A 26,838-nucleotide genomic window follows, 5' to 3' on the forward strand; every position below is an offset into this window, starting at 1 on the left:
AAACTAAGAAAAACAGTTATTTAAAATATATATATATATTTTAAATGTATCACAGGGAATTCTGGGAATTTATGGTTGTTCAATTGTTAATTCATGTCAATTTATGGTTATTTACTGTAAAAAAAAAAAAAAAAAAGAGGTATACTACTGTAAAATTACATGTAATGTCCAATACAGTTTTTCACTGTATATAGTAGGGAAATTTACCATTAACCATTTAAAAGGTTTTTACTGTAGCATTTTTACAGTCTTTTACCGTTAAATTCACGGTTTTTACAGTGTACAATCCGGTTTGGATTTGTTTGCATTCTCCTCACTTTATAGATATTACTTATATACTGCTGCATTGAAATGACTCTTCGCTTTGACTCGGGCTGAAATAAGCATAATGTAACAGCAAACTGTGCTTCAAAAGACTCGACTCAAGGTTTGGCTGATGGCAGAGGATGAATGCATGGCCACACGCCACGACCCCCGTCTGGGGCCGCATTAATGCCTGCATTGTTTGTTTTCGTGTATTTGGCGTACGATGGTAGTGACACGTGCCGGTCTCTCTGTGGGAGGTCAGGCTCTTCCCTCCGTTCATCTGACTCCAGCTGAAGGACGTTATAGATTATGATAAGCAGCTCGTCTCAAGACGTGCCGATGAGACGAGAGGCCGTTCCTGTTTCCCCGGGCTCCATCAGTGTTTGTTTACCTGCGGCTCTTTCTGCCGTCTGTCCGACTGTGTCACAGAATACAAAATATTCCAAGGACATGAAGAACATGCAGCTGTATTATTATACCGGTGATCCTAGATTCAATTTACACGCACACTGAAAATATAATTTTATCTCAGAAATTGCTACTAATTTTCATAGTAAATCTCAAGGCAACAGCAACACTTTATTTAAAGATGTCCTTGTTACACGTTACATGTAATTACTATTATAATAACAATTAATTATGTGTAATCACATGCAAGTTACCTTAGCCATATAGTATGTACGTGTATTTAATTATTACCCAGTACTTAAATGTATAATTACACTGTAACAAGGACACATTGTGTAACAACTGTAACCATAATTTGAAGTTGGAAGACTGAAATTTTATTTTCTTGTAAAACACAATCAAATGGTCTTTGCTGTATTTACGACGTTTGAAAAATATTTGTGTCTGTATCTCAGGGACATTAACTATTAAACTACATTTAATTCAGTCTGAGATTTATGGATCACTTTAAAAACTTTTTTTTAATGTTAATTAAAAAAAAGTTAAATCGAAAATAAATACGTTTTTTTTAAATAAAATAACATGTTTATTAAAAAGGAGTTAGTATCTTATTTATCTACATCATAAATGACAAAATGAATGAATGTATTCATTTAATAAATTAATTTGCTCATTTTAAGTCAATGAAAAATAAATTAATAAATACAAAGTAGCATGCAAACATGTCACTTAGTCATCATTCAGCTACATAATTAATTCTGTACCTTAAAATTTTTATATTGACCATATATTGATTATCAGCCATAACTTTTAAAACAATTAACAGATTGTAATTTACTTAAACAAATAGATAAATAGCTATGTCATAAGACCATTAACCATCAGAGAAGTGAATCAGTTTGCTGAAGTTGAATCGGTTCGTTTGTGAAGTGATGTACAGAAGCTCAATTAAAGCTGAATCTTTCATCACTTTTTTTTTCTCCCAAGCCAGAAATCAATTGCTTTCACTCCCAGAATGCAGTGAAATTGAAATTAAACATGACACACAAACACAAACATGAACACACACCTGTCTATTCCAGCATAATTCTCTCTTTGCATATTTAGCGCTTCAGTCAGAGGTTCTTTGTGTCTGGTGTCACTCTCACCATGTGAGATTCACACTTTAATTTATTTAGATGAAATTGTGCATTTTGTCCTGCTGTGAAATAATTTGCCATTTTCATCCACTTTTAAAAGCCGTCTCTGTGTGTGTGTTGAATCTGAATGTGTGAGGTCACATGACTCCTCCTGAAGTGACATCACTGATCAAAAGTGACAGTGAAGACATTTATAATGTGACAAAAGATTTTGATTTAAAAATAAATGGTGGTCTTGTGACTTTCTTTTTGTCTGTGAATACTAAAAAATAAATTCTATAACAGATTCCACAAAAATATTGTGCAGCACAACTGTTTTCAACATTGATAATAATCAGAAATGTTTCTTCAGCAGGAAATCATCATATTTTCATGATTTCTGAAGATCATGTGAGACTTAAGACTGGAGGAATGATGCTGAAAATACAGCTGTGCATCAGAGAAATAAATTACACCTTAACACAGATTCACACAGAAAACCACCATTTGAAATTGTAATAATATTTTTCAATTTTACTGTATTCTGGATCAAATCAATTCAGCCTTGGTGAGCAGAAGAGGCTAAATTCAAAACATTACAAAAACTTACTGACTCCAGACTTATAGTTTGAACAATAGTCTATCTACTGAGCTCGTCATTGTGTAGAATAATGTTAATTCTCCTGTGATTATCATGTTTAAACTTGCATGCATATATCGATACGGGTAAAAGATGCTTGCAAGAAGACTAGAAGCATTTGTTTACATGGAGTGAACTCTTGTTTCTGGAAGTGGATTATGGGTACTGTAGTTTTTTAATAGACATGATGCTCATTTTTGGTCTGTCTTTAAATGTTACTGCTTATAATCAGTTTCTTTGTATACCGAATGAACCAGATGGTTGGACTCTATTATATCAGAAACACATATCCAGACCTTCACCTGCATTAAGCTGAAATCATTTTTGATAGCGTGTCACAGATGCTGTGCATAAAGCTTAACTTGTAGTGAATGAAGGCAGACCTGAGGATGTTTGCCTGGGCTTTTTGAGACGTTATGATGATGCTGTGAGCGATTATCATCTCTTGTCCTTTTCTACAGTGTTTCATATATCAAAATTCCCTTGGAATCAATCTATCCTTTGGGTCGAAGTCTTGCGTGTAAATATTTGCGGTTTGTCTGTAATCCGTTGAACTGTCTTCAGTTGCACACAGAGATGCTGTGAGCTGAATACAGATGGAAAGACATCTTATTTTCAAGGACACTGTTACGCAGATGACCTCAGCTGACCTCGGATCAGTTTTGATGGTCACCTGGCAGCTGGTTTTGGTTAATAAAATCTGAGGAACAGCTCTTGGATCAGGTGCACCTCATGTATGGTGGTGCTGAAGTTTGATTTGGTGTTGATCTTTGCGAGATGTGCTTTGGAAAGCAGACGCGTTTGGGAAAGATTTGAAATTATTAACGCTGTGGTTTTTGATACTTTCTGAACAAAATAGTAACAACCTGGCAAACACCAGAATAACATACACTGTAAAAAAAAAAAAATATATATATATATATATATATTATTAACCGATATAATGTTAATATACCAACCTATTGAAGTACCATAATCTGTTTTGTACCTGTGTAAACTGATTAGCACCAAATACAGGTTGTGATGAGAGTCACGTGATTAACCAAAGCCCATCACAAACAGCTTTTAAATACTTACACACATAGAAGATACACTGTGTAATTCACACACAAACACTAATCACCATCATGGTGACTCTCATTAAACTGAAATATGCAATAAACATTAATTTCACAACATTATATGTAACATACAACCCTAACAAACACAACAGATAAGAAAAACATAAGAAGAAACATAGTTATTTCAAAAACATCAAATTCAAACAAAATTGTAAATGCAACAGAGTATCAAACACAGTGTAAGAAACACACCCCTGGTCAGTTTTGAGATTTTGGGTTATTTGGCTTTTCTGAATGTTGTTTCAGGTTAGTGGAAAGAAATCATCAAACTTTTTTTAATGCACCATCTGATTTCATTCTCTATTCACGTCTTTAAAGGCTTTTTAAATCAAATAAATTTAACTTGGCCAGTGAGAGTTAGTTGAGTCATTTCTACTTACTCGTTTGAAGTTTACTTTGCAATACTTAAATACATTTTACTCGGTCTTCATCTGTATGTTTTACTCAAATAATGTTGCACAAGGTAGCAAAATGTACATAAGTAAAAAAAATCAAGCAAGAATTTTTTACATGGTTTATCCAGTGTTAAAATCTCTGTTCTGCAAATCTATTCAAATTAGTGGATCTTTACTTACTTAGTTCCACATTTGCATATTTAAAAATTACATTTCAGAAAGCTTTAACAAAAAAGTTTGCAGTTCTCTATGTAATCAAACAGCTGTATGCTGATATATATTAGTTATTTATTTAAATATGAACTATATTATATATATTTACCCTGTTCACCTGTGGTGTCTTGCCTTAAAAAGGTGAAAAACATGATGAGCATTCATTGCACCACAAATACAGAAAACATGATTTTACAGACACATTATGTAGGAACAGAAATGTATTCTGCAAAAAGAGCTGAAGGCTGTTTTCTGCTGCTGTGATCTCAGACATTTAAAGAGTCGTTTAGGAGACATGTGAATGTCTCCAGGTAACTTGGTTGCTCAAATGTCATTTACTTGAACAATGTGAGAAACAGAGCATTTAAAAAGAGACTTCATTGTAATTACCAATGATTGCAATCACCAGCAGCAGTGTGTGTGTGTGCTCACGCCTTGCTTAGGTGTGATTATTACAGTCATGATCGTAATTAACATTACAGCTATTTACACTTCAGCAATTAACACCATTTAATGGCTTTACTAATGCGTGTGATTCATTCTGCTGCATAATAATCCCAGAAATTATGTTGTTTGCTGGTATTTTCACTTTGCAGTCATTTACTTTTGTGTCAAATATGAGGAAAGTCTTTTTGTCCTGAAATGGCGAGAGTTTGATTTCCCTTCTGTGTTCCAGTCATCATGTAGAACAAATCTGAGCAAAGCGAGCTGAAATTGAAAAGCTCTGCCTCGCGTCAGGCTGGAATTAGTTTATTAGCATCTTAGAAAATCGACTTTTAAATCCATTTTTGGTGGGAAATGACTTTCCGGGGGAAAGATACTGTATAAGGTTTTGATGATAAGTCAGACGGTGGATTTCAGTGTGCTTTGGGATGCGTCTGTTCAAAATAAGCGCTTATTTTCAATTGTGCAATAAAAGCATCTTTTCCTCCAAATTAGACACCCTCTCTGGATTTTCAGTTCAGGAGAGGGGCGGGATCTGGAGCCTGATGCTTTACAAAAACCTGGAAACAGTTGTGTCCTGACAGTACTACATAGCACCACAACACTATCAACCAGATGAATGATTTCAAATGATGGCAGCATTAATTTATCTGAATCTTTCTCTTTCTTGCTCGTATAATGTGATTTAAGTGTTCAGGACAGCCTCATGCAGGTAGAAACAACAGCGTTCCTGTTCGAGACGTTTCAGGGCTTTTACAGTCGTGACGCACGTTGGCTGCAATATTTATATTTTGGCTGAAACCAGATTTCATTGCCCATAAAAATGCAAGCTTTCACTGGACAACAATCCTGAGTTTTCTCAGGCCTCTCATATGGTATTAATGAAGGAGGATGTTTCAGAGAAAAACTGTAAGCGATATTAAATAAGCGTATGCGAGCCAAATGCAGTCTGGACTTTAAGGTCACTGGATAAAGACAAACATCAAATGTATTTTGCCCTTTTGTTATATTTTTCTTAGCTAAGAATATTCCCTTAGTCCATTAGACTCCATAGATTGAGTTAGTGATTTCTTGACTGTTTTCATGATTACTTTCTCCTAAATTCAAGCTGAATTGATTTTATTTAGTTTTTCATTGTTGTTTTTATTTATTGATTGGTTGGCTTTGGGCTTTAGGTTTCAGGTTTTATTTCAGGTTTAGTTTTGTTTGAGATATTATCTTTAAACATAGTTAATTAGCATCCAGTACTTAATCTCTGCTTATTATTATTTTACTTTATTTTATTCTATTCTATTATTTATTGATTTGGGTTGGGTTTTTTTTGTTTTAGGTCTCAGTTTTAGCTTTGTTTTAGGTTTTGTTTTTAGACAAGTTGTTTAGTTGAAGGTTTTAGTTTACTTTAGGATCAAGTGGGCGGGTCACTGACTGAATGCTTGAACTGTGAGATTCATGAATATTAATTAGGTCACTGACATTGCTAGAGCTCTTTACTTGACTGTCCATTAAAGTGACCTAATTAATATTCATGAGCCAGTCCTGTGTAAATACACTTGTTGTCTTCAGTGCATCAGACTAGCTTCATGTTTGAGTCGACCTTTCTCTTGGTTACACATTATTCTTGTATGTACAGTATTGGTTTTTTGCATTGTACTTGTGTGAGAAGAAGCAGAACATTTTTCTTCAGACACTGTCGTTTTTAAGAAAAGCATCACAGCAGGATGATTATGAAGCTAATAATAATAGTCACATAGTTCATGAGGTTAAGGTGTTTTTCTCTCTCGGCTGCTGTAACGGTGATATAAATACACAGACGTGGGTTTCTTTAGCATGTCGTATTTCAGGCGGCTAACTAGTGTGCAGTGGTTTCTGTGTCTCTCTGAGGTCATGTTTTTATAAGACCACCTCAATCATTTTATAGAACCTTGAATGCATCATTATTTCAATCCATGCCGTCATTTTTACATGAAATGTTTGGATAAAATAACTCAAGACTGAAGTAAAAGCCCACAGGTGTGTGGAAAACAGAAACGCTTGACTTTTGAGATGAAATATTGCCTGTGTTTTGATAAATGAAGCTCAGTTCTTCAAAATGCAAATTTTTATCAGATCAGTTGTTTGTTTATTAGTTTTTTATTGTGTGATGTAGATTCAGAAACATGGATATTTTAAACAATGTCTGTTTTCGGACTTCTTTGTATTCTGATCGTCTGTCATGCATTTACTCGATATATACACTAGATTGCTTATATTCAGACTGAATGGTTGGTTGGTTGGGAATATTAGATGGTTTCTGGTGGTGATATGCATAGAAATGTTTGATGCATCTTATAATGTATTTGCTGTTCATGCATGGAAAATCTTAAAATGAATAGAAACGCTGATTCCTGGTAATTGCATCAGCTCAACTTATCACAATAATATATAAAACTGCAAAATATCCTTTTTGGTTCTTTAAAAGTTTATTTTAGCTAGTTGCCGAGACGGTATTTATCATTTCAAGCTGAAGAACTAAAATGAAAAAAGAAAGAAAATGCTAAAATAAAAAAACTAAATAACTAAAAACTAAAATAGAAAAGGACTAAAATAACTACATAAAAATGACAAAACAAAACTAAATAACTCCAATTTTGGCCAACTTTTAAATTGAATCTAATTCAAAATATTAACAAAAACTATAGTATAATAGTATAAGTGAAACCAAAAAACAAACTATGTAATAACTAAATTAATGACACAAACACACAAGAATATTATCAAAAACGTAATCAAATCAAAACTAAGAAACTAGGAAAAATAAAAATCTAATTAAAAATATTTACAAAAACTATAATAGTATATCAGTAATACTAAAATAATAAAACACTAAAATAAAGCAAATACTAAAAAACTAAATAAAATTGACAAAAACACAATAACCTTTACTAAAATTAAAATCAAAACAGGAAATATAAAAATAAAATTATATTGTTAAAATAAATCTAATTTTAAAATGTAAACACAAGCTTGTATATCAATGATACTAAAAAAATAGATAAACAATAATATAACTAAATAAAAAAAAAACAATTGACATTACAGTGAAATCTGAAAATATAAAAATAAAATCCCATTCAAAATATGCAATAACATCTATAATAGTAGCAGTAACATAAGACTGTGATGTGTGGGTTCCCGTCCTCATGCTGTATGTCAGCGCTGTCGATAATGGGATCATTCAGATGATTTTAACTAATCCTTTAAGAGCTTTATGTTGAGCAGCAGAGGAACCTACAGAGAGCATTAGCCCTTCCCATCTGGATCATCCATGTGTGTGTGTGATTGTGTTTAGAGTCAGACCATCATATCTGAAGATGATACACAACAGCGAGCCACAAGTGCTGCTGTGGTGACTTTGACATTATTGATATTAATTTAATTTTTGTTTGTCAATCACCGCTATTAATCATAGTGATTTGATCAGTCCTTTTCAGTCCGTGGTTTATTTTTATTTTATTTTATTTACTTCTTTGAACTGGACCCATAAGAAATTTAGTTAAATTATTATATTTAATTTAATTATATATCATTTAATTATATATATATATATATATATATATATATATATATATATATATATATATATATATATATATATATATATATATATATATATGCGTTTATCTAAAACAACATGCTATTTTATGTTATTATATAATATAATTATATTATAATGATGATGATAATAATAATACAACAACAACTATATTATTATTATTATTATTATCATAACTATTATTATTATTAGTTGTTGTTACAACAACTAATAGTTAATAATAAACAATTAAGTACAGCAACAGCAATAGTAGTAGTAGTAATAATAATAATAATACTAATAAATATTATTATTAGTTTATTGTATGATATATTTTATGTAATTATATAATATAATTATGTAATCATTATTAAAATAACAATATTGTAACAATAACTTAATAATTACCATAAAAATAATGACACTAATAGTAATAAAAAATATAATATATATTACAAAAATTATATTTAATATTATGAATTGTATTTATTAACTATTATTTATGAATAGTCAACATTTAAATAATACAACCATTTAATCTTAATATTAATAATATAATAATTAAATGATTATTATTATTTGACTAGGCGCAGTAGGATTCTGTGTGCACAGTCGTTTAGCGGTGATTTGCTTGAGTTTTAGGTGGATTTAGGAGGTTTTTCTGGGAAAGCCGTTCGGATCAGGATTGTAAGTGTGAGGGAATGTGTCACTGAGTTTCAGTGTGTAATTAGTAAACAGTCATTCCAGTGGAAAAGCTCTTTTAAACCCATGGATTGAGCAAACGGAGCACTTAGACGTGTTCTCCGTCGGGTCAGAGTTTAGTGGGTGTTGAGCGGTGAATGTGACTCTGTTTGACCACCCGCTGATCTCCAGTCAATCACAACCACTCTCACAGCTCCATTCAAGCTGTAGTTATTAAGAGCCACTTACTGAGAGTGTTATTGTGGACGGATGAGTGTTAGCTGCAGAAGTCTTCAGATCTCGGTGAGGTCATATCAACTGATATTAAAGATAGAAACAAGATTAGGTTGCTGTTTTTATTTATGTGATTATTTGTTAGTAAAAGCTTTGAAGTGTATGAGTGACCCACTGCTTCATCTGACCTAGAAATCTTTGTATGTGAAACCGAATGATTACGAGTCACAAGCTCAGACACGAGAAGGGCTTTAACATTTTTGAATGATCATTATTTAAATGTAAAAAAGTGTTGAAAAAAAGATTCATGCTTAAATTAAGTATACGCTTAAATGTTTATAGTTAAGATGGATGGATGATGGATGTTGGGTGGATGGATAGATAGATGGATGATGATGTTGGATGGATGGCTGAATGAATGGATGATGGATTGGATGGATGGATAATTGGATGATGGACGAAAAGATGGATGAATGGATTATTGGGTGTTTGGATGATTGGATGGTTGAATGATGGATGGATGGATGGATGATGGATGTTGGGTGGATGGATAGATAGATGGATGATGATGTTGGATGGATGGCTGAATGAATGGATGATGGATTGGATGGATGGATGGATGGATGATGGATGGATAGTTGGATGATGGACGAACAGATGGATGGATGGATTATTGGGTGTTTGGATGATTGGATGGTTGAATGAAGGATGGATGGATGTGGATGGATTATTGGGTGTTTGGATGATTGAAGGCTTGATTGGATGGTTAAATAGATGGTTGGATTGATGGATGGATGAACAGATGGATGGATGGATGGATTATTGGGTGTTTTAATGATTGTAGGGATGGCTGGATGGTAAAATGCATGGTTGGATGAAAGTGTGGATGAATGATGATGGATGGATGGATTTTGAACCGGTATGTAATTGGATCGATACCGATAAGCTTCAGGACAGATGATACTGTTATCGATACTTGCGTTGTTTTATCTCTGTATACTTCAATGTTAATGCTAAATTAGAAGCTGCTGCTTGTCATTTCCCTTCACTGAATGATGTAGCCGACGTCTGCTCGACATGTGCGGTGTGTGTTTGCGTGCAATCAGTCATCGCGGCAAGAGTGAAACATTTGAAAGTGTGAGCTCTCGTTACAAAACTAAGCTACACCAGTGTCAGATGCAATATATGCAGTAGTGTGATAGTGAACGAAGGATTCAACACAAGTAATATAATAAAACATTTACTAACCAAACACAACATTTACCTCAAGCAATGTGCTGGATTATGTTTTGCGTATCTAGCTCCAACTGCAATTCACAAGACACATTCACCTCAAATGTCAATTCATTTATTTGCAATCACAAAAGTACATTATTTGCGTGTGCTTTAAGACCTTACAGGTGAAACATTTTATTTGCGTGCTGTTCTAATATGTATTTATTCAGAGCGCGTCCAGCGGAAGCATCCATACACTCAAATGCTGGTCAAACAGCACCTGATTACTTTGTTATATTAGTTATCGTCTAATTGTGCTAAAACTGTCAAAAATGCACAAAGTTTACATATAAACACAGTTAATTATGTCTAAAGTGAAATTAAACAGGTAAGAGAGAAATGGTCTGTGCATCTCTTAAAGGGACAGTACTAAACATACTGCCACTTGTTATTAAAGGGATGGTTCACCCAAAAATTTTAATTCTGTCATTATTTACTCATGTTAACCAAACATGTATTAATTTGCATCCAGGGAAAATAACCATCTTCAAAATAACTTATGTTCAACAGAAGAAGAAACTTATTCAGGTTTAAAACAACTTGATAGTTTAAGTAAATGGTGACACTATTTTCATTTTTGGGTGAACTATTCTATTAATGTAAATAAAATAAAATAAAACATAAAGATAAAAATAACTCATTTCTTTTGACCGAAGAACATTGATACAGTTGATAAAGTTCAGCAGTAATAAAATAACTTCAAATCGTAACGATGACGGTATCGATAAGTACAGTATCGGTATCGGTATTGATAAAATTTAAACGATACCCATCTCTATTGATGGATGGATGGTTAAATGCATGGATGGATGATGCTGTGTCTAAATAGAATAAAATCATTGAGAATAAATGCAGCATTGGTGAGCAGAAAAGACTCTTTCAGAAACATTTAAAACAAAATCTTTCCAACCATACAGTATATTTAATGCATTGTATATTTCACTGAATTTAGTTTGTTATATAGCCTGTTTAGTTTTACCCAGAACTTTTGACTGTGGCGTAATTAGCTCATATCATCATAAAGATACTGAATTGAATGAATTTGTATGTACAATTTGTTCTCAAAACTAGCAGTTAAGACTCATAAACAAAGGCAGTACAGTAAAAAACTTGTTCTGATCAAGCTTTTAAAGGGATATTTCCCCTAAAAATGATCATTCTGTCATTATTTTAGCAGTTTCAACGTATGATTGTGGAAGAAGTTATTTTTAAAAGTCTCTGTGTTTGTCCTTGCATTAAAAAGTCAGTGTTATTTCTACCTCAGTGTTCTTCAAATCATTGACACAGAAGTTTTTGGGTGAAATAGCACTTTAAAATCTTCCAGCTGGTATGAATATAACAGTATGTGATATGATGTGATGACCTTTAAAAGTGTAAAACACATCCGCGTTTCTACATTCGGCAGGTTTGTGATCATAGCAATCTGACTCTCCGAAGGCACATGGAAGCGTTTATCGGCTCCCAGTGCTTCACTCCCACATGTCAGACATTTGGTGGGAATTTTGTCACTTTCTGGAAAGTTGCAGATCTCGGGGCGCCGCTGGGTGTCACAAATGACGGATTGGTCTTGCTGGTGGCCCGCAGCGAATGTTTCTCGTTCTGTTCCTTTGCCAAGAAAAGATCCGTCCTGCCAAAGATGGTGCATTACAGCGATTCAGTCCTCTACAGGATTCATCACCACCACTCGCTCTCATGCGAGGTCTTCTCAGGTGCATTCACATTCGATGGTTTAAGCCATCGCTGGTGTGATTTCGTTCGTTCGTTCCAAAATTATAATTAAATGTATGAGTAAAGTGCTTGTTTCTCATTGCTTCAAAGCAGCTTTACAGAAAATAATGATGTTAATATTTATATATATTGTGTGTGTGTGTCTATATATATATATATATGCAGTACATTCTTATATATTCTCGATATCTTCATCCATTAGAGTCTCATTTTGCAGATTTATATTTTGCAACAATACAAGCAATCAAGAGATTTGCTATAAAATATGTATCACTTAATAAGACTGTACTATATTTTATATATATATATATATATGTGTATAAAGTTAGATGTTTATAAAAACAGCTGAACAGTAATTTCTGCAAAAAATAAAAAAAACAAGTAGTATTTTTGCTATATAATAGCAATTTTTTTGCTTTGTATCACTCTACCATTTTTATATATTTATATATATATATACAACTTTATATATAAAAAAGCTGGACAATAATATAGTAAACTTTTGCAACAAAATTAAGAAATAAAAAACATGATAATTTTTTTTTTGTTGCTGTGTTGAGTGTATCGCTTTATGTGAGTGTACTGTATGTATTTATTTATGTATCCAACCTTATATATACTGTATAAAAATCTGGACAATAATATATAACATTTTTGAAGTAGGAAATAGTATTTACTTGTAAACGTACTGCAATAATCTTTTTTTTTTTGTATTTACAACTTTGTTTTAAAGTGTATGAAAACAGCTTGATGTCAGATTGTATTCATTAAATACATTTGATGAAGAAACAATTTACTTTTATAAACTGCTAGTTAATTGAATAATTAGTTACAAAGAAACAGCAAGTAAAACGTTTTGGTGTAGAAAGACTGGAAAAACGTAAACCGATAATCGGTTTCATTTACAGCAAAAAATGAAGTGTTTTTAAAATTGACAATCTTTTTTTATTTAAAGACAAAGCCTCTTTCAGTAAACAACTTTTTAGTAAAAAAAAAGGGGCTAAAGGTAGCAATCCTGTTTAGTTTTCTTCTCCTGAACTGTGATGTCAGAAGTGGAGACATTTATGGGATGCTGCTAGCGAGAGTATAGAGCCGTTTTCAGTTACCTGGATGAGCCTGTTGTTGTCACCACTGACCAATCAGAATCAAGTAATAAAATATGGTGAGCTGATGGAAAGTGTGTTTCTGATGTAATGTCCTCTTCCTTCACTTCATGACTCTTTTAAAGTCCATGAATGCAGAGTTTGTCGCTCCAGACAACTGGAGGCCGGTTTACGCTCACGTTGACTTGGACTCGACAGTAACCGTGCCTCACGAGCGTATCTCTGGGGAAAGGCAGAGAGCAGTAATTAGTCAAATGAGGTCTGAACTTCTGATTGCATGAGGTCACTGAGCGAGTCTGTGGGCTCTGGAACATTTTACTGAATTTGTCATCGTCACATTCTTACAGGAGAAATGTATGAACTTCACTAGTGTTGAGCGCTGAGATCTTCAACCATGCCATAAATTACAAATACCTTATCTGGTATTTGTACGATGTAGTTTAATTAATAAAATGATTGTTCGGGGTCAGTATTAATGTTTTAATTAATCAATGATGCATTAAATTGATTAAAGACATTTTTAAGACATTTATAATGCTACAAAAGATGTATTTTTCAAATAAATGCTGTTCTTTTGAACTTTGTTCATCCTGAAAAATAAAATGCATCACAGTTTCCACAAAATTGTGCAGCACAACTGTTTTCAACATTGATAATAATCAGAAATGTTTCTGAGCAGTAAATCATCATATTATTCTGATTTCTGAAGATCATGTGACACTGAAGACTGGAGGAATGATGCTGAAAATTCAGCTGCGCATCGCAGAAATAAATTACAATTTTACAATGTATTCGCACAGATAATATGTATTTTAATCTCTAATAATATTTAACATTTTTATAGATTTTTTTTGTATTTTTTAAAGCAAATAAATGCAGCCTTGGTGAGCAGAAACGTCATAAAATTTCACTGCCCCCAACATCTGTGCGTTACATACATGTTATATATGTGTAAATTAAATATTAGATGATAAAAAATGGATGTTAATATGTTCAAATATGAACAAATACACCAAAAGCCACGGAGAGTAGGGAAAAAAGCCTTGATTGCTGCTGGCGTCTCTCATTAAACGCTGTGTTGTAAAGTAGGTTAATGGGGGGGTTAAGGTTGAGTTAATGCCACAACCACAAGATCTTTCCAGATGAACTGATTAATGCACAGCAGAAACCACACGCCACACACATTCCCAGAATTCCCTGCTGGACTCGTTCACTCGTCCGAGTGTTTGTCTGATGTTGGAGTGAATGAGCTGAAACACCTCAGGACTTTTTACACATGACAGCTGGGTGATTTTTCAGATTTTATTGATTAATTCAAATGTATTGTTTTTGCCATGATTTTATTTTATTTTTTAAATCAAGGAATCACAGTTTTGCATAAAAATGTAAAATTAGACACACAAGCGGAGATGCACAGAAGTTTTTCAGTCTGGTTTGGTGATATAAAATAAATTATGAAAACAATAATTACTTAATAACTGATAATAGTATTATTGCACTTTATTTTATTGTTAATAAAGTAATAAATAAACTGAGATAATACTATTATATTTTAAAAAATACAAAGTTTTAAATAAGAAAACAATTATTTTATAGTACAGTTAAAAAAATATAATACAATACAGTACACAATGTTGAAATCATCTGTTCTGCACTCGGAACTTTATTTAGAGGGCTTTACAAGATTTTTGATATAGTAATTTAGTATTATTTATTTATTCATCTATCTATCAGCAAATTTATTCTTTCATTTATTTATTGTTATTTTATATGCATTTCTTTAACTGGATTTATCAATGTGTAAATGTTTTATTTTATTTGTTTTATTTTATCAACTTTTAAATGTTTTATGTGGTTTTATTTTATTTATTAACTTATTTTATTATTTTAATTATTTATTTATTTATATTATTTATTTATTATTTTACCAGATAACAGCTTACATTAAAATGGGGAAAAAAGCAATCGTGTTATTATTACATTTTACATACAGTAGCATAACTTGGCTAGTTAAACATAAAAAAATGAACTCTTAAATCTGTGAAACATTCTTAAAAAAAATATATATATATATATGTATATGTGTGTGTGTGTGTGCGTGTGTGTATGTATGTATATATGTGTGTGTGTGTGTATATATATATATGTATGTATATACATGTATTAGGGGTGTAACGATACGCGTATTCGTATTGAACCGTTATGTACCGAACGGTTCGTTGGACTAATTAATTATATTTGAAAAAAAAAAAAAACAAGAAATATAATGATATGCATTCAACATGGTAGCCCAATAACCCAAACGACGTAACAGGCAACGCCCCAAACACCAACTTATAGTTATATGTTTATGTTAGGCTACTCAGTCAGGCGCTCGCTCACTCAGTACACGCTGAAGGCTCGTTGCAAAATGGCCAATGTGTTTCACAGACCAGAAATAAAAGATCCTCCAATAACCAACAGGTCTGGTGTTTGGGTGCACTTTGGATTCCCTTTAAGCTATAATGGTGATGGCAAGAGAGTGGTGGATAAAAAAACAACGGTATGTCGCATCTGCTACACCAGCGGGAATACAAAAAAAAAAAAAACACCAGCGGGAATACTTGAAACATGTCAACTTATTTACGCCGACATCACCTTATTGTGTCAGTATCTTGCAACGAGCCATCAGCGCGTGCTGAGTGAGCGAGCGCCTTAGGGGCCGTTCACATATCGCGCCTAAAAACGTGTAGAAAACGCTTGTCGCGCCGCTTTCTCCTCCTTTCCAAAGCGCTCGGGCAGAAGCGCTCATGAGGCGTCTGTCTTTGCTAAGCAACAATGATGTGCTCTCTCCATGAGACGCGGAAATTTCAGCAAAGGATAAATGGATTTGCAGCTCTAAAAATCGCTTGCAGTAGCTCTGCTACTAAATTTATTTCAAAATGGCAATCCATATACAACTATGATCAGCTGTTCCTTCATCTTGGCTGAGCTTTCAACGTTGTTACAAGGATGAAGCTGATTGGTTAGTTCTTGTCACAAGACCCGCGGTGCGCTTGCGGCATTCTGAAAAGTTGATATGTTTTTACATTTTGCTGTATCTAAAACATACCGAACCAAACCGTGACATCAGTGTATCGTATCGAACCGAACCGTGAATTTTGTGAACAGTTACACCCCTAATACGTATGTGTGTGTGTGTATATATATATATTTTATTATTCTTTTTGTTTTTGTTTTATTGTTCAGCTGTTGCACAGCATTGCAGTATAGTTTGCGTGACCAGATAATCAGATCAGTTTTTTGGTTAGTTGTTAATGAAGGAGTGTTTCTCATTTCTGAGCTCTTTTGTCTTGTGTGAACATACTGTAAACATGTTGTCGTCACAGCAGAACATCAGAACTGTAGATGCTCTTACACGAGAGGCTTCTGATGTGGCGTCTGCACTCTTCTCTTCATGATTCTCGCAGCACTTAGCCTGTCGTATGATGGCTGTGGTTAAACGCGTTCTGGAGGAACACAGAGGAACCATGAATCTGTGGTGAGGGTCCATGTCATCCATCAGCTTCATTCTCTGAGGGCTGACTCTCATAGATGTATGTGTGTGATCTCTAAAATGCATTGCAGTTGTATAATGTCACGTCTTTGAGGATGATTGTGGTTGTGTTTCACATGAGCTCTAGTTTTCCTGATCTTTTAACCAGGATTCCTCCACTCCGTGAGATCGACGATACACGATATTATCGTGCATGTGTGGAGCAAGAGAGAGACTCTTTGTTCTTGTCATAGCATAACTATTTAGTGTTTTAAACCGTGCAGGTGCACAAGAGAGAGCCTACGGACTCACCAATAATCAAAAAATTATAGTTTTCTATCTCTTTCATTTCATTGATTTAACGAGTTATCAGAGTCAAAGCGTTACAAATTCTTCAGCGACTGGCTCTAATCCTCTTTTGCACATGTGTGTTTGAAATATGGCGCTGAAGTGAAATAGCTGGGCAGGTTGATAGCCGAAAGATAATAGGCCGCCTAATAAAAATACAAATATTTATTATTATTATTATAATTTAATGCATTAATCGTCGATAAATGATACTATCGTCTATCGGCACAACCCTATAAATCAGTTTAAGAAGCTGTTTCAGAATGTATTGTGCTTTAAAGATTAATTCGGATATTGACTACTTATCAATTATAGACTTTTGCACGGTCATTGTTGACCAGCAATTCAATCATAGACCTTTAATTTATTTAGCAGATGCATTTATTTATTTAAATTGATTTACATTTGTTTAATAAGCACATGCATTTATTCATTTTAATTTATTTATATAGTTTTTTTGCAGATGCTTTTACAGCTTAGACCTTACAGTTTAGGAATAAAATATATGATAAATTTCATCTTTTACCTGATTAAATGTTTTAAATTACTTTAAATTAAAATATATATATATATAAATTTTGAGCTGAAACATGAGCGTGCTCTTGACCAGTTTGCCTGAGAATACATTATATCTGTGTCTGAGACTGAAGTTCTGGTCTCTTTCAGGCGTTTATCTGCCGCTTCAGTGTCGGATCTCATTACAGACGGACTGAATCACTTTAGAAACACTTCACACAGGCGTACAGTAACACGTTTACATCAGTCACACATAAAAGCAGCTGATAATTCAATGTATTTTGCGAGCGGCGCGATGCATTTAATGCATTTCTTTGCTGGACATTTATCATATCCTTTATTTTCCAGATAGCATTTCTAAAGTTTTCATGATTGAGTCTGGATGATGTGATTGGATCCCTCTGGATTTATCTTATTAATTGCTTTAACTTCTTTTCCTTTGGCTGTCTGTAGTTGTGAAGTTAATTCTGAGGGCAGTTTGTGATAAGCTCATTCTGAAGTTCACTTTGCAGTGCAGATAATGGGATTGTGATGAAATCTCTGAAAACGGGAGAATAATATTCACCTTGAAAAGAAGCAAACTGGGGTTTTCTGCTTCACAGCTTCTACTTTATTCTCCAGCAGCACCGAACTCTGGCCGCTGGATTGAAGAAACTCCAGCCTGTTTTCAGGAATCCTAATGGCTCTGTGTCGCTCGTGTATAAAGATCCTCTCAGCGTCTTTCTCTGTGCTTTTTCAGGGAATATTGCATTAGAAGTCTTTTATGAGCTGCTGCTTCCTAAATGACTTGAACAAGTCCGGTAGCTGAACTCTTATGAAGCCGTTTTTATTCATTACTGATATTCTCAGTGCAGAAATACAGATGACGGGCTCTTGATGTCCAGTTTAATAAGTGACTAACACTGAAATACAATAAAAGATTAGTCAGGCCAAACGGGCAACTACCAGATCCCTTTAAAAACATCTTTTTTTCAGCTTTATGGGAAGAGTGAAATACTGTGTGGTGCTATTTGCATGATCTGTTGTTTTATTTTATTTTTATTTAGTTATTTATTTGTCAAAGAAGCAGATTTTAATTCTACATTTGTAGATAGATTAATATTTAATCATATAAAATATATATTCAGCCTCAAATTTGACTGCAAAATTTAAATAAACTAAAAAGTATGTTTTATATAATGTTATTAAAAAGGTTTAAATTAACTTAGTAATTTATTAATTTTTTGCACTTTGACATTTATCTTAAATACGACACGGCAGTAAATGTACTATTTTCTTTGTAATGTAATTCTTTTCTAAAAATAATAATAATTGTTCATTTACCTGTTGATTGTGCAGCTTAAAACGTTTTGTGTGTGTGTGTGTGTGTGTGTGTGCTGGTGAAACAGTGAATGTCATGAACAATAATTAGTTTCAAAGAGCTTGTAGTGAAATGGGTGGATGTTCGTTTTATCGTGGCCCGACATCTGAGTCATATTTGGTGTAATTAAAAGCAGGCTGTATAACTGAAGAACCTGCTCTCTGTCAGGGTTTCTAAAAATGACAAGCTCTTACCTCCTTCTCTTCCTTATTTCACCTCATTTTCTCCAGTTCTTCATCATCTGAAGACTTATTCCAGTTCAGCTTGTTTTAAATGAACCAGAACAATAACACAAATTTTGTCTGCCATTGACGCATTATAGAATATTTTAACTGGATATTTTTGATATGTAAACATTAGATGACCTTCATTGCATAATTATTATACTGTTATTAACTAAAAATTAAACCATAAAATAATGTAATGAAAAAAAATTCTTGAAATAAGCCTTAACTGAAATGAAATAAAATTAGTTTCTCAAGTTTAACTGGATATACTAAAATTACTAAAGCTGAAATTTATATAAACTATATAGATATAAAAAAATGAATGGCATTGACAACAGAATTACAATTTTTTTTAATTTCCTTAAGTTTAGATTGATGCAATAAAATAACTAAACAGAAATAAAACTATAAAAACTGTAGACAGTAAATATATAAATAAAATGTAATTACTAAGACTTTAAAAGTAAAATGAAAACAGAAAATATATAAACATAAATACTCATTCAAAATATTCATCAAAAAATCATTATAGTATCCCAATACTAGAATAAGACTTCTTCATTGTCACATTTATTCAGGATTATTTCAGATTTGTTCATTCATTGATTTTTTGCATTTCTCATATTTAATTTGAACAAAATCCTGAAAGTGCAAAGTGAAATGTAGTTTTCTTATTGGTATAATTGATATGATATTATTTATTCTAAGTGTTTAGCATTAAGGAATTTTTAGAATACTTCCCCTGTTGATTTTATCCCAAAGATTGTTCAAATACACTGTAAAAAATGACAGTGTTTTAAACGGTAAAAACTACAATTGCTACAATGGAAACATGTTATGATTAACGGTAAGTTCCTGTAAAATTTACCGGGAAAAAGCGTAAACTGACATTGCCAAAATTATCTGCGTTACATTTTAAATTTTGTTTGAATTTGATGTTTTTTCTATGAAATAACTGTTTATTAGTTTTTTATTACCTGTTATGTTTATTAGGGATATATGTTATATATAATGTTGTTAAATTGATGTTTATTGCATATTTCAGTTAGAGACTCACCATGATGGTGATTAGTGTTTGTGTTAATTACACTGTGCACATTCGATGTATGTTATTATTTAAAAGCTGCTTGTGATGGGCTTTGGTTCGTCACATGACTTTCTCATCAGCACCTGCATTTGGTGGTTATTGGTGTATTACAGAGGTACAAAACCGATTTCAGTACTTCAATAGGTTGGTATATTAACATTACATCAGTTAATGAAATTGCAGTATTTAATTGTAAATTTAAGTTAAATCTGTAAAACATAATGTTGTTATCGATTTTCTATGGTAGAATTCCAGCAACTACAGCTGCCATTTTTTTACCGTAAATTTTACTTTTTTTTTTATAGTGTATACTACATCTACATCTAGGTCTCTGTTATAAAAACTCCTTTTCTGTGTGAACAATGCACAAGAGTCAGATACAAAAAAAAACCTTTGACAAGCCCAAGACTTCCAGTCATGTACAAAAGGCTTTATTAGGAGGTATAAAAAGAAATGTACAGCAGGAAAGTCTGATCCGCCCCTCCATTTCATTAAGACTGCAGTCGTATATATTGATATTCGCTCGCTCCAGACCTTGAGCGGTCCTCTCCGTCTAGTTTAGTTTGAGTTCTCAGTCTGTCAGACACATATTTGATGGGTTTTGTTGTGTTATAATGGTGCTTCAGGTAGTTTGTGTTGAATGGAGGAAGCGCAGCCTTGAGTTTGTCTTTAAAAGGGTTTTTCTCAGTGAATTCCTTTTTTCTGTCGTGACCTGTCTTTGGGTTCGCATCTGTCTGGTTTTGTGATAAATGTGCTCTTTATGTGCGGCTCTTATTGTTGTGTTGGTCTTCTCCTCTTGTGAAGATGTGAAGAGCAACACTAATGTTTCTTATTAAACATTGATGGCAGCGTCGCTTTCGCTGCGTCTGAACATTACCAGAGTTTTTCTACATCTGTGAAACGCATTCAAAGTCTGCTTTCACATTCAGTCCAGTGATCTGCATGAGTTTAGACATATTTATACATTATGTGCTTTAGAAGAGTTTCATTTCTACATTTATTTACGGAGGTCATACTGCTGGAAGTGGAAAATATCCCCGTTTTATTTATTTTATATTTATTATAAAGATGATTTATGATTATTGTTATATAAAATAAAATCTAAATCATACAAAATATAAAAAATGTAGCGATGTAATTTTAACTTTAATAAAAAAAACTGATGACTGTTATTTTCAATATTTTAATTTATATTTGATTTAGTATTTATTTATGTATATTAAAATAGCGGTCATTGATAATAGATATTACAATGCTATATAATTTTCTTTTTAAATTTGTATCTGTATTTTATTGTTTGTTCACCTAAAGAATATAGTAGCTAGTAATAATTTATAAATAAACACTACAATAATAAACATTGTAAAAAAGTACAATTTATAATAAATGAATACAAATAGTTATATATGTAAATACGTACGTACAGACACAGACACATAGATATATAGTAATGTATTTATTAATCAAGTCTCTTAATTAGTTTATTAATATTTATGTAATTATTGATTTATATTTATTAATTTCATTAAGCATACTTAATAAAGAAATGCTAGAGCTGTCATGAAGAGATAGTGAGAAATAAAGGTTTTTTGTTTAATGTTATTTTAGTATATTTGAGATACTTCAATAGTTTTTATTAATATTTAGAATTATTTTGTATTTCTTAATCTTCCTTTTTTATTTTCATTTTACTTAAAGTTTTAGTTATTTGTGTTTTTGTAATTTTTAGTAGTTATTTAGTAGTCCATTTAAGTTTTTTTTAAATGTTAAATTGAGAAATGTTGCTTTGGCTGCTTGCTAAAATAAAATAAGTTTACGTTTTTATTTATGTTAATGTTAATTTTTATTTGAAGTATAATTTTTTTAATGGTTTTAGTTAACTATAATAACTCTGGTTGGGCTCATAGAGTTGAGACTGAAAAGCGATCTTAAATCAACAAGCTTGTAAGCAACAGGAGAGACAGCAGGTCAGACACAGAGTAAGTTATTGTTGTGTGTATTTGGTTACTGGTGAGTTAGTGAAGGTGATTAAATGCAGCTGTCGAATCATCATAATCACATTGTTTTGATATAAATATAAACAAAATTAACTTTTGTTAATCACAAGAGTGCCATGTTTCCATTGCTGCGAGTCTCTTTCCAAGAGCTGGACTTTGATTCCCAATCCTGTCAGTCAACAATCAGCCGCTCTGATTAAAGTAAACACGCTAATGACACACAAACACTGCAGAGGCGTGTTTGAGCCCTGATGAAGATGCATCTTCATCATCATCATCAGTTGTTTGATAATCCGCTCCAGCCTGCTTTTACACATCTTTCCTGATTTGTAGTCTCTCTCTCTCTTTCTGACCATCCCTCTCTCGCCCGTCGCTGCTCTCAGCCTAATTGGGTGACTGTGGAGTGTCTTTGTCGTCATGGAAACTACTTTAATGTCCCTTTATTGGACATCACGACCTTGAGTCATGGTCGCCGTGGCGATGCAGGAAGAGGAATTAGAGAGGAGAGGAAACCGAGGGCGAACCGTTATGAGTGATTTCAGACGATCAGCAAGAGCTGCATCAATATATTACATTTAATAAAAGCTAAAACAAATAAAACATTTCTAAATATTAAGATTTTAATCTTAATATTACTATTATTCAAATATTTCTAAAAATAAAATGTATTGTTAACTGAAACCAAACTGAAAAAAAGAATGAGTCCTAAAACTTTGCATGCTTTAGCAAGTTTCTTTGTTTGTTAGCTTTTACCATTTATTTATTTTTATGTGATTTTATTATGTTTGTATTTAGTAACGCGATATGTTGTGGGAAACAGAAATGTCTATTTTGTGTAAAAAGATATTTCGGTTTCTCGATTCACGATTTTATCACAAATCTTTATATTGGTTTTACTATTTTGAAAGTTGTTTGAGCAGTACAGCCAAAACAAAGCCTTATAAGGTGAAGAAATAAAGAAAACAAACAGTTCTTTATCTTTCAGGTACAGTAGCTGTATTTAGCATCAGTATTCGGAAACTGAATGAACAAATATAAAAATAAAACACTATGTACATGACTGTATAGATGATGGACTGATTTTTATTAGAGCAACTGTATCAAAGTTATTAAGTCAAGAGCAGTAAGTGATTTTTTGTGTTTTGCTGTTAATATTGAAAAGAAAGTTCAGCTAAAAATGAACATTCTGTCGTCATTTAATCACTCTCAAGTTGTTTTAACCCTCTTGGCGCCACGGTCGAGTTTACTCGACAAGATGCGGCACTGAATAAAACGGCCGATTTTGTCAAATAGGGTGTCAAATTTCATGCAACCTCCCCTGCACCAGATAGCAGACATGTAATACTTCATCTCTGACTGAAAAAAACGTCATGGTCCTATACAAAATCTCCGAGATAGAGCGCATTGAATCAGTGGGAAAAAAAGCGGAGCTTGTGTGAGAGTGAGCCATTTTATCTGACCAATATTGTCAACGTCAGCGAGTATTGGCATTAGAATATTATTATTATCATTATTATTATTATCTAATGGCATCAATAAAGCTTCAATAAAGCCGCAATGAGGTGTTGGGATTTCTATTCGCGGACACTGATTCTGAAGGGGAATATCTGCATTCAGAAGATGACGGTGATACTGAAAGTGAAAGTATAGCCACCAAGCACAGACGGTGAATCCTTTGCCCAATGTAAATAAATGGTCCTTTGCCAAATGTCAGAGGTGTGAACAATGTTTGCCGGGGTCGGAGTGTTCATCGCAAAATTAGCAGGCGTGTTATTGTTGCGGGGACGAGGCGGGAGATTTTTACCGCGCTAGACATGTATATTTGTCTTCTGACCGCACCTCTCCGCAATCGCGGCGACAGTATTGTAGTGGAGACTTTGTCTAATGCCACTGGGTATGTTAGACGAGGTCGAAGTATTCATAGGACAGTTAGGAGGCAAGGTGGAGAGTAGCAATGACACTGACAGTAGTCCGAGATGTGCACACTCGGCGCGTGCGCGAGGCAGATCTGGCCGCGCTGCTCATAGCAGAAGCAGAGGCGATGTGACACGGGGCATAGATTTTGAACTAAACAGGTCTTGTCTACTTGTGTTTGTGTGTCATATGAATAATATATATGTACCCCATATATGGAATCAGAGTGCCTGCATGTAGTAAACTGAAAATCCCAACCGCTACATACATTCGGTTTGTTTCTACCATTTATTAGTAGATGATTTACACAGTTTGTTTACTACTTACTATTTACCTGAGCATTCAGTATTGTGCAATATAGCACACAGAAGGTGAGGGACATTTTTTGGGGGAAAGAAGTGATGCATTTTATCATTTAAACATGTGACTTTCCATGAAAATTCTATAATTCAAGATGACCACCCCATATGACGTCATAATATGCAAATTAGATGGGAAAATAAAATCCCTACATAAACATTGGGTCATCCTTAATATTTTTATAATTTACAGAAGTTCTCTATCTTTTATAAATTTTAACATATAGCCTTTTGAAATTAAGATGTCAAAATCGAACGTTTTAGGAAAAAACCTCTGGCGCCTAAAGGGTTAAACATGAATGAGACTTTTTTCTTCTGTTGAACACAAAAGTTATTTTGAATAATTAAAAGAGCAGCAGCTGTTTGGTTTAATATTTTGTGTTTAGCACAATAAATAAATTAATATAGGCGTGATACAATATGTGAGTGAGGAAATAATGAAAGAATAACATTTTTTGGGTGAACTCTCCCTTTAATGAAAGGCAGTAGCATATTTAGTGCTATTAGACTGCAGTCACTTTAAGACCTACACGCATCCGTTTCTCTCTCGGCTCTTTACATTGACTTTAGACATAACCACATATGATTATATGTAACTGTTTCTTAGTTTTTTATTATCTGTTATGTTTATTAGGGATGTATGTTATATATAATGTTGTTAAATTAATGTTTATTGCATATTTCAGTTAGAGACTCACCATGATGGTGATTAGTGTTTGTGTGAATGACACTGTGCACCTTCTATGTATGTAATTTAGACATAACCCCATATGATTATATGTAACACTTCTGTGTATTTGACAGTATTAGCGCAGTCAGACGTGAAATATATCTTAGTCCTGTAATCAGGTGCTGTTTGATAGGATTTTTAGTGTGTGCACGCTTCACCTGAACATGCTCAGAAAAAGCGCACGACACGAAATGTTTAACCGACAAGACTTTAAAGCACATGCAAATAATGTACTTTGTTTATTGTGAATAAGTGCAGCGTCCCGTGAGCATAACTCTACCCCAGTTAACATTTGATGTGAATGAATGTGGCACTCTACAGTATAGAAAATTACCATATTTCTTTAAAAGCAGAGACTTTTGAATCATCCAAGATCAAAAATCGTCATATTCACTTATTCCCAGAGATGCATTAAATTAATGAAATCAGTCTTGTATTTTGAATTTTCTCTTAATGTTTCCGTTCACTGATTGCATGTTGAATATGTGTATGTACTCTATAAACCAAGCTTTCTTGCATGCATTATTGTTCTGGATGTGAGTGTCTGTCAAATGCATGAATGCAAATGTGATGTCTGTAGATCTGAAGGCTTCTCTCTGGAGGATGAATGTTGCACTAAAGGTCACTGGGGTCAAACAGACAGTTCTGTTCATACAGGGGTTGCTGTGATTCTCCTGTTCTTCTCCATCATGCATGTCTTTGAAGTCTTGGCATTAGTAGTTTTAGCACGGAGGTTTTTCCCATCTGAAAGCCCTTTTAGTTTTTAATCAAAGTCGATTCAATTAAATTATTAATTTTCTTCCTAAATGCTTTTGAGGTGCAGATATGGGATCAGTGGAGAAGAAAGGGCTGGCGGCGAGTCACATTTAATGATTGGGTTTCAGGAGAGTGTGATGTAATTACGTTCAGGTGATAGAATTACACCTGCTTTGATTAACGAGCCGCTGATCTGAGCGTGTGCGGATGACCGTAGACCTTTTCTGACCTTTGACCCTGTCCGTCTCTCTGTTGTGTGTTGGCAGGTGTGTAGAGATCATTGCGAAGGAGGGTCGGAGTCTGAAGGAGCTCTATCTGGTGTCCTGCAAGATCACAGATCACGGTAAGACTGAGATGAGTTTGGATGCGGACCAAAACGTAAACCCTTCATTCTCAGAGATACAGGGGGCGCTAGAACGGACATGAACTTTAACCTTTAGTCCTTCTTACTTGGTTTTTGCTTTTATGCCATGCTGAAGTAGTAGTTATTTTATTTATTCTTCAAACTCCTAAAACGTACATTTTTTTTTTTTTTTTTTTTTCAAAATCCTAAAACTTTGCCCTGTTGTCATTGTTAAGAATCTGGCTTTTACATTTTATTGACTTTATCTATTTATATATATTAAACATATGTTTGTTTTTAAAAAATGTTTTTTATTATTATTATATTTTATTTTATTTATATTTTTCATTTAATTTTTTCCCCCTAAAATTTTTAACTTTTAACTTTTTTTTCTTTAACGTTTACATTTTATTTGATTTATTTGATTTATTTTGTTATTTATTCAGTCAT

At 33.2% G+C, this 26,838-nt stretch overlaps 1 protein-coding gene across 1 annotated transcript in view; it reads left to right on the forward strand.

Annotated features, from left to right (window-relative positions):
* Positions 1–26,486, forward strand: part of LOC113085116 (F-box/LRR-repeat protein 17-like) — a 110,330-nt gene extending 83,844 nt beyond the window's left edge. Inside the window, exon 8 of the mRNA XM_026255089.1 lies at positions 26,312–26,486. Within this exon, the coding sequence (XP_026110874.1) occupies positions 26,312–26,471 (160 nt within the window). The 3' untranslated portion in view covers positions 26,472–26,486. The remainder of the gene's footprint in view (positions 1–26,311) is intronic.
* Positions 26,487–26,838: the final 352 nt, after the last annotated feature.

The sequence above is a fragment of the Carassius auratus genome, unplaced genomic scaffold, assembly GCF_003368295.1.
Source record: "Carassius auratus strain Wakin unplaced genomic scaffold, ASM336829v1 scaf_tig00041360, whole genome shotgun sequence".
Taxonomy (NCBI): Eukaryota; Metazoa; Chordata; class Actinopteri; order Cypriniformes; family Cyprinidae; genus Carassius; species Carassius auratus.